Here is a 9,679-nt window from a genome sequence, read left to right as displayed (position 1 = left end):
CACCCCCGCCCCCTCCCCCCCCCCCCCCCCGTGTCCCGCCTCCTGCTGTGGTTCCCTCCCCCTCCCGGATGTCACCTCAGAGAGCCTTCCTCTGCCCTCCCGCACCTCCACCCCCAGGAGTGGTCACTCCGCAAGGCTCCAGACTTTTCTCCTTAGCGGCTTTGTTCACCGCTGTGTCTCCAACACCTAGGACAGTGCTCAGGACGTGTGTAATGAACAGGTGTTCATTGAATGAAGGAAGTAATGAATTGTTTCCCTTTTTTGTAAGGAAAATTTTGCATTTCAATGAGCCCGTTCTGATTATTCGGTGCATCATCCCTATACAGCACTCCCTTCCGGGTTTTCTGATTCATAGCATTGTCTTTGAACTCTCAGCTTTGTAAATTGTAAGCAACTGATAGCAATATAAAACCACTTATCTGTAGACATGCAAATTCCATCCCGGCCCCCGGAGGTTTTGTTGACAACCCTTCTCCCCTATGGAAAAAACAATTCGCCCCCATCTGCACGTTTATTTGTGCAAATAGTCTGCTAATGTAAAAGTGCCTGTTCCCCACACTCTCTTTTGAACCGCGTGTAACATCTGCCTGGTTCCCACATGAGTTCAATGAAAGTGTTAACACGTGTCCATCTTTATGTGTCTACGAGAATCATGATTTCTCCCTCTTCTGGAAATTATTTGTAACCTTTATCTGGACTCTCCGAAGAGCGAGGACTGGGGCAGGGTGGGCTCCAAGTGTCTTCTGGTGCCTCCCTGGGCCACCAGGAGGCACCTGGAACCCAAGCCAACCCCACTGGGCCCCAGCGGCCGCCCAGATGGGTCAGGGAGTCCTGTAAACTGGCTCCCTTTGTCCCTCTGACGCCAGCCCTTTTGAGGAGGACCCCAGGGGCGAGGAAGGGCATTCAGGCGCAACAGGTATGAGGTCTGGAATGTCAACCCACTTGTTCCCCCTTTACCCCACCCCCTCGGCCTCCCCAAATAGCCTCACTGTCCCGCATGACTTTTCCCTCTATGCTTGTTCCTTCCACCGGCCCACAAAAGCCCACCACTGGTGCTGAAACCAAGAGCCCCAGACTTTGGAAAATACCTACACCCTGAGTTCAGGGCCAGTTTCTGCCACTTCCTGGCTGTGTAATCTTCAGCAAGTCCTGTCACCTCCCTGAGCCTCTGTTTGCCCATCTATTAAATGGGGATCCTAACACCCCTCGCTCGGTGTGGAGAATTCTGGAGCCTGAGGGCTGTGAGAGCTGCCTTTGTCCAAAGAGTGGAGCCTAAGACTAACCACCCAGCCTGTCCTCTCTTGCCTGTCACCCTGGCCCTCTCCGCAGGGCAAGAAAAGTCACTAAATATGGCTTTTCAGACACATTCCAGCCTTACCTCTCCTGCTTCCACCATCCCCCTCTGCCTGAATGCCCACTTTTCCTGGTGGGCCCTGACACTTAGCCCATGAATCTGTGTTCCAAAAGGGAAGAAAAGAAATGAAAGAAGTAAATCTTGCCAGTTACAGGGACCCTGGAAAGTTGGGGTGGGGTGGCCATAGAGCTGGGGGGGGCGGTTCCCCTCCAACTGAGCCTCCAGGCCCACCCTATTTCCCATGGGTCTCAAGGACATGTGGGTTTGGGGTCAGGAGCTGTGGATGCCTAGACAGTGAGCTCACAGAGGCCTGGCAGGGTAAATGTGGCTTCCATCTCCCTGCAGCCCAAGCTGGTGCGTGGAGAAGGCAGGACATGCGAATGGCGGGAACCCTGCTGTCAACCTCTCCTAAAAGTGTTGCTAGGAGGAGAGCTGGCTGAGAGAGATTCCCAGGGGCCTTTCTGACCTCATATATTCCCCTGAGATCACTGTGCAGCCTTGGGCAACTTTCTGACCTTCTCCGGGCCTCATTCCCCTCATCGGTAGAATCAGGAAAATGGAATAGAATGTTGGTGCTTCCCAAACACTGTGCATCTGGTCCCCAGCCAATGTGACCGAACCAGCCCACCCATAGGGCTTGAATGCTGGCCCTATCCTTCCCCGGCTGGGGGCCTCAGACATGTCACCGGACCTTTCCGCGCCTGATTTTTCATCCAGGAGATGGGGATGATGACAATGTTAGTATCTATTGTTAGACAATAAACATCCTGACTCTCTGATAGGCTATTCTCGGTTCCTCCTAGAGTAGTCAACCGACTAGAGCTGCCTTGAGTGACTTCTCTGATTCAACATCTCGGGACACCCAGTGAAGCATCCTCGGGGACCGGGACCCCGGCTTAGCTGATACAGCCATGCGCCAGATGCTGAAGGGAACTGCTCGTAAGGGCACCCCCCCCCCAGCGGTTCTGTTTGCAAGGGAGGCAGCTGACACACGGGCTTTGCTGAAGTCCTCCTGCCTCTCCCCACACCCCAGTGACTCCTTCCCCATCCCTCCATCTTTGCCTCCAGTCCTTTGCAAGAAAGGCACATGGCCTAAGGCCTAGGGCTTCCCAGTCTGGGAGACTTCAGGCAAGCACTTCGCTCTCCAAGCCTCAGTTTCCTCTTCTGAGAAATGGAGCCTGCAATCCCCACTTTGCAGCACTGGTGGAGGCTTAAGCCTGGTAATGTGCGGGAGCAGTAAGAGCACCGCCTAAGCAGTCAGTACGCCGTTGCCATTATCTGCGTCCTTTCTGTTGCTGTCACTGTCACTGGGGCAGGCTGTCGCTGTGGTTTCTCAAGACCACCGCTGTCCAATCGAAGTTAGAATGCAAGTCGCATATATAACTGTAAATGTCCTGATACCACATAAAATATAAAACGTAAAAGGAAACAGGTGGAATTAATTTGAGTAATATATTTTATTTACCCAAACTTACCTAAAATATTGTCATTTCAACATGTAATCAATATACAGAAATTTTTTTCAATATCAAAAATTCTTAATGAGCTATTTTACCTTTTTCTCCCCCCTGCTAAGTCCTTGAAAATTACATTTACAGCATAACCCAATTCCGCCCAGCCCCATTTCAAGGACTCAAAGGCTACTTGTGGTAAGTGGTGACCCTACTGGACAGCACAGGTTGGAGGGAGTTTCCTGAATGGTGAACTGGGGACCGGCCAGAAAGTGCAGCTGGAAATTCCTGGAAGGAAAAAGCCAGAGTTTCCATAGGAGGTGAGGGAGACTGGGGGGCAGCAATCAGGCCACGTAAGGACCCACTTGGGTTGCTCCTGCTTTGTAGACGTTTCAGCGGAACGGGAGCAGAGTATGAGTTGGTTCAGTTACTAAGTTACAGATTGAGTGACTGCTGTATACGAGGTGTTGTTCCTGTGCTGGCGGTATAGCAGTGCACCAATTACACATCCTACTGCCACTGGGGGTCTCGGTGGAGAGGGGAGAGAGACAAATTAAGCAACTGCTGAACTAGATAAAGAAATGTAGTGCTCATGGAGAAAAGTATGGCGAAGGGGAAACGTAGGGTTTTCTAAGGACGATCGAGATCCCGGGCGGCTTCCGGGCCAGAGACGGTGGCCTGGACAAAATGGGTCAGAAAAACAATCGGAGGTGATCGGATGTGACAAGTATTACTTGAATCTTATGAAACTGCCATCTTAGTAGGTCGAAAATCAGCAATTTCATATGACTCAACGTAATACTCAGGGCACAGAATGGATTGAGGGTTCTTGCTTGGGGCATGGGTTGGGCTCTATTTCTAGAAAACAAGTCTGTAACCTCCAAGAGCTCTACCGAGGGGCCTGTGATCCCCGCCACCCCCAAAATATCAAAACTTGACTCCGTGCCCAGAGAGGCTGAGAGAGTTTCTCGCCTCACACAGCCCAGAGGGAGGAGGGGCTGAGCTGCTGCCTTGGAATCCCGCCGCTCAGTCTCGCTCCCCGGCCGAGCCGTGTTGATTGTCCCCTTGCGGAGCCCGGAAGCGACCCTCAGTAAACAAAGCCGTGTGTGGGCGCAGCCCCAGCTGCCCGGGGCGCGCTGTCCAGCCGGAGGGGGGCGGGAGAGGAATGTTGTGAATGAACCTAGGGCCCGCCCCGAAACTCCGCATAAGGCTTGCGCTGCGGGGGTCCTCCCACTGTGATTGGCCCCCGGCGCCCCATGATTGACAGCACCGCCCGATGAGCTCTCTGATTGGGCTTCCGCGAAAGGACAGGCAGCACATCTAACGAATGAACAGCGAGAACTTGGTGACGAGCCTGGTGGTGTAGCCAATAGCGGAGGAGAGCCTCGGAGGCCGAGGGGGGGTGCCAATGGGGACGGGCGGCGGGGGCGGGACGACGGCGGAGGATAAAGCGGCGACTGAGGCAGCTTCATTGTTGTGAAGAGTCTTAAAGGGGCCGCATCACCCGGCCAGCCCAGAGCTGGGCTGGGGTGGGTGCGGCTGGGGTCCCGGGGCGGCCGAGCGCGGAAGACGTACTGGAAGGCGGGTAGGGGGCGCGGGAGCCGGCGACGCAAAGCGGGCATCGGACTGACCCCCCAACAGGCCCCGCCCCGGCCCCGGCCCGGCCGATGGACCCCCCCGCGGCCAAGCGGAGCCGGGGCTGCCCCGCGGGACCGGAGGAGCGCGATGCCGGGGCCGGGGCCGGGGCCGTGCGCGGCCGGGGCCGGCCCGAGGCGCTGTTGGACCTCAGTGCCAAGCGAGTAGCCGAGAGCTGGGCCTTCGAGCAGGTGACGGGGTGGGGGGGAGGGATGCACCCCCAACCCCTTCTCTGACATGCCTTCTCCTCCCCTGCCCAACCCCCAGCCTCCGGACCTGCCTGCATACGAGACACCCCCAGAGATCCCCTCCAGGATCCTTAAGTGCGCCCCGAAACACCCTCTCATCCTCTCATTTCACTCCTTCAAGCCCTGTGACCCACTCCCATTCCTCCTGCCATCCCTGCCCTCCAGGCCACAAGACGCAGGGATGTCCTCAGCGCCCTAGATCCTAGCTCAGGACGCTTCCTTCTTTTCCTGCCCAGGGTCGTCGCACAACTCTGGGTACCCTCTTTTTCCACCTCATCCTCAGCTCCCAATTAAGGCACCCCATTCAATCCTCACTCCTCTTTCCAACTCCTACAAGGTACCCCCACTTGGGGGACACCCCCATCTCATCCCCTAGAGACTCCAGATCTCTGCCCCACACCCCCAGTAAAGAACTCCCCCATTTCTACAGATCCCAGGCTCAAGATACTCCTTTCTGTCCCCAGTCCGTGCATCCAGAACCCACCTGTCCCCTAGAGAACCCCCCCCCCCATCCTTCCCTGGAGTCCTGCTCTCCTCCCTCAGTACTTCCGGGACCACCTCCCACCTGGGGCTGCCGAGCCCCTCCAGTGTCAGGGTACCCTCCCACATTCCCCCTATTTCCCCGATGCTCCCCCTCCCTCTGTCTGCCAGCCATTCTAGTCCTTCCATAGGTTGGCAGCAAGGGCAAGGTCTGGGTCACAGTACCTGTACAGGTGCGCCTGGAACCCCACCTGTGTAGTTTCTGGGGGTTCTGCCACGCTGCCCCAGGGCTGGGGCGGTTAGAGTCCCATTTTCCAGCCTCAGAGTGGGCCTCTGAGGAGTGGAGATGTGGCCTGGCCCAGACCCAGCCCTCTGCAGTCCCCATAGGCTCTGTCCTCTATGTGGCTTTGGGGGGTGTTCTTTGCTCCCTGGCCTCCCCAGAGTGAGGAAGTCTGCTGGGACTGATGAGTCTGGGCCAAGTGTAGATGGGGCAGGCTCTGATTCATGGCCTGGAAAATCCCTCCTTAGTCATCTGCCAACTGTCCCTGAGGCCTGCGCCAGTCACTGGTCCTCCCACTTCCCCCAGAAACCCAGGACTGGGCGCTCTGGGAGGTTGCTGCCCCTTTATTGTGCACGAGACACCCAGCATCATCCTAAAACCATCTCTGATGGTTCCCATGTACCTGCCCTTGGATCGGTCCTGGTGCTCGGAAAGCTCTTGCCCCTCAGAAGCTCCTGGAATCCTCCGCAGCCCTTTGGAGTTGTTGTTCTCCCTCCCACTTTGAGGCAACTGGAGCACAGAGAGGTTGAGAAACTTGCCCAAGGTCACTCAGCCAGTGAGTAGTAAGCCCTGATTGGAACCTTGGTTCAACCAGCTTGGTTCACTGCCCAAACCCCACAGGGTGGTGAGGACTCCCTCCCTTCCTGCAGGCCCTTGGAAGCTGAGAATGGAGCCTGTCTTGGGAGTTGGAGCTTGCCAGCTGTGAGACTGAGCAAGTGAATTCACCCCACTTCTGAGCCTCAGAGTCTCCAGGCTGCAAAATGGGGTGATAACTAGTATGACTGAGATGTTGCTATGAAAACATGATTCCCCATGTGCTATGGGGAATCACATGCTCACAGCATTTAGCATAGTGTAGCCTGAGAATATGGAGGCCAGATCATTATTCTTATCACTTTTGTCTTCCCTTTTCCCTTCAAAGCCTGGGAGGTGAGACTACGTTACATTAGGACCTGGGACCTGACATCCAGAAGGGAAGTAGGAGAAGGTTCTAGAATACTAAGTACAGGCCAGGTGTTATTGTAAGCGCTATACTCAAGAGGCAGGTGCTGTTAACATCCCCACCTCACACTTGAAAAAAACAAGCTCAGAGAGGCAAAGTGACTTGCCCAGAGTCCTACCGCTCATAAGTGGCAAAGCCAGGATTCAAGCCGGGTTCTTTTTTTTTTTTTTTTTTAAGATTTTATTTATTTATGTGACAGAGAGACAGCCAGCGAGAGAGGGAACACAGCAGGGGGAGTGGGAGAGGAAGAAGCAGGCTCCCAGCGGAGGAGCCCGATGTGGGACTCGATCCCGGTACGCCGGGATCACGCCCTGAGCCGAAGGCAGACGCCTTAACGACTGCGCTACCCAGGCGCCCCTCAAGCCGGGTTCTAACCCACCACCCTTCCCGCAGGTGGAGGAGCGCTTCTCCCGGGTGCCAGAGCCGGTCCAGAAGCGCATAGTGTTCTGGTCATTCCCACGCAGTGAACGGGAGATCTGTATGTACTCGTCCCTGGGCTACCAGCCACCGGAGGGCGAGCATGATGCCCGGGTGCCCTTCACCCGCGGACTGCACCTGCTGCAGAGCGGGGCCGTGGACCGCGTGCTGCAAGTGGGTGAGTGCTTGCCCCTACCCTTGCCAGGGAGGCCAGCAGATCCAGAGCAGGCATAGAGAAGGGAGTAGAGGGGGGCCTGGGCCGAGGGGAGGGGAGGTTCCAGACCTCTGGCTCCGATGCCCAGGGAGGGTTTTACAAGATACTGTGCACTTGGGATCAGAGATCTGCCTAGACCCAAGGCAGAGGGCTTAGATGGGGCTGGGGGGAAGGATGGTGAACCAGAAAGCGGGGGAGGGGCAGGGACCAGCTAAGGGTGGAGGACTGAGGCTATTTCTAGATCCTAGGTGGAGGGCCACTGTGGGGGTTGGGAACGGGATTCTGAGCTGAAGACAAGGGTGGTCCTAGAGTCCTCAGACGGCTTGACTGGCGGGTGGGAGAAGAGGTGACAACGCAGGGAGGAAGGCGGGTCTGAGACAGCGCTGAGGAGCGATTTGTAAACCAGAAGTGAGAGGAGGTTTCAGACCTCTGACGGAGGGACCGGGTGATGCTGTGGGGCCGAGGTTTAGAGCCGGACATGAGAAGTAGTCTTAGACCTCAGGCAGAAGGACTCAGGTAGAAGTTGGGATCGGACGTTTAGGGATGGTCTCACATCTAAGGCAGCGAGACTTAGGTGGGAGCCTAGAGCAGAAGTTTAAGATCAGCTGTGAGGGGTGGCCTTAGACCTCAGGCAGTGGGGTCCAGGTGAGGGAAGGGGGCAGAGGTTTGGGACTAGAGGTGAAAGAGGATTCTAGACCTCAGGTAGTGTGGCTCAGAAGGGGACTGGTAGAGGTTGAAAGCGAGTAAGCCCAGGAACACTACATCTCCTAGCTGGAGGCGGGGGCTTGGCTAAGATGACCCTCCCTGAACTCTGTCAGCCTGGGGGCCCCCTTGCCTGGACATGGCCCAGCCCGCCACAGGCTTGGCCATCTTCGGCCGGTATGAGGAAGCCGCCGTCTCTGCATGACGCAGCCAGGGCTGGCTGGGGCCTGAGCTGCCCAACCAGTTGGATAAGCCTGGCATCTGGGCTCCCCGGGGGCCAGGGAGGGGCAGGGGGTGATGGGGTGGCCTGGCCCCTTGCCTGCCACATCAGCCCCTCACCCCCAAGTGGCACAGGCCTTGGGCATCTTCCCAGGAAGTTACTGAGCTCCTGGAGCCCAGGCCGTATCCACGGTAACCCAAGGGCTGAGAAAACCACCTTCCACATCATCGCTATAATATTCTTCAGAATCAGAACAGGAGCAAGCATTTATTTAGGACTTACTGTATGTCTACAGGGTTCTAAGCACTTACCGAATATTAGCTCATTGACTCCTCTTACAAACGCATGAGGAAGATGTCACTATCCTTTCCCTTTGGACAGCGAGGTTAAGTAGCTTGTGCTAGGTTACTCCATGGGATCTGCACCTGGAGCTTGCTGTGCCCTGTGGACGAGCCCTCCTATCTCCAGGGTGACACAGTGGCGGCTGACTTGGCTTTGGTCTTAGGGTTCCATCTGAGTGGAAACATCCGGGAGCTGGGGGGCCCTGGAGAGCCCGAGCGCCTCTACCACGTCTCCATCAGCTTTGACCGCTGCAAGATCACGTCTGTGAGCTGCGGCTGCGACAACCGCGACCTCTTCTACTGTGCCCACGTGGTGGCCCTGTCTCTGTACCGCATTCGGCACGCGCGCCAGGTGGAGCTGCGGCTGCCCATCTCCGAGACGCTCTCGCAGATGAACAGAGACCAGCTGCAGAAGTTCGTGCAGTACCTTATCAGCGCCCACCACACCGAGGTGCTGCCCACCGCCCAGCGCCTGGCTGACGAGATCCTGCTGCTGGGGTCCGAGATCAACCTGGTGCACGGTAAGGGCCCCCCGGGGCCTGATGGGGGTGGCACCCGTCTTGGAGTCCTCGCGCCCCTGTGATCCTTGTGTGGTGGTGGGGAGAGCGCCGTTGCCTGAAGTCAAGGTCACACACCTACTAAGTGGCAGATCCTGGATCTGACCTGGCCCCGGGCATGGGGGAGCTTCAGCCCCAGGGTGGGGGTGCCCCGAGAGCACAGGAGCCGGCCTGAGTGTGGGTGGGTGGAGGGCATGAAGGGTATGTGTGGAGGTTGGTGGGTGTCAGGGGTGGGGTACAGATGGCGGATAGAGTGGCAGGTGTTGTGAGCTCTTGGGAGAGTTTGGAGCTAAAGAGGTGGGCGGATGGGGTAGGATGGAGGGTGGGGGGCTGCATGAGCAGTGGGTGCGCGGATGGATAATTGAGGATGGCCATGGGGGGATGATGGGGTGCGGGGTGACCTGCTGTGTGGAAGAGCGGATGGGGGGGACGGATGGATGGTTAAGGAGGACGGTAGGTGAACGCAGATTTGGCAGGAAGTGACCGCGGGGCCGGTGGGAGGGGCTTTGATTGGGATCAAGGTGGACTGGTGGGGGTGGACAGAGGGGACTGGTGGGAGATTGGAAACCCCAGCCTCACTTTCCCTCCCTCCCGGCAGGTGCCCCAGACCCCACGGCGGGCGCAGGCATCGAGGACGCCAACTGCTGGCACCTGGACGAGGAGCAGATCCAGGAGCAGGTGAAGCAGCTGCTGGCCAACGGCGGCTACTATGGCGCCAGCCAGCAGCTGCGCTCCATGTTCTGCAAGGTGCTGCGCGGGCGCGGGGGGCGCGGAGGC

The 9,679-nt window shown here is 57.2% G+C and overlaps 1 protein-coding gene across 1 annotated transcript in view; it reads left to right on the top strand.

Annotated features, from left to right (window-relative positions):
• Positions 1 to 4,472: 4,472 nt before the first annotated feature.
• Positions 4,473 to 9,679, top strand: part of ZSWIM4 (zinc finger SWIM-type containing 4) — a 19,914-nt gene continuing 14,707 nt past the window's right edge. Inside the window, exons 1-4 of the mRNA XM_040629212.1 lie at positions 4,473 to 4,631; positions 6,845 to 7,046; positions 8,510 to 8,866; positions 9,501 to 9,649. Coding sequence (XP_040485146.1) covers positions 4,473 to 4,631; positions 6,845 to 7,046; positions 8,510 to 8,866; positions 9,501 to 9,649 — 867 coding nt within the window. The remainder of the gene's footprint in view (positions 4,632 to 6,844; positions 7,047 to 8,509; positions 8,867 to 9,500; positions 9,650 to 9,679) is intronic.

This window comes from Ursus maritimus, unplaced genomic scaffold (genome assembly GCF_017311325.1).
Source record: "Ursus maritimus isolate PB19 unplaced genomic scaffold, ASM1731132v1 scaffold_14, whole genome shotgun sequence".
Lineage (NCBI taxonomy): Eukaryota > Metazoa > Chordata > Mammalia > Carnivora > Ursidae > Ursus > Ursus maritimus.
This window is presented reverse-complemented; position numbering and strand designations above follow the sequence as displayed.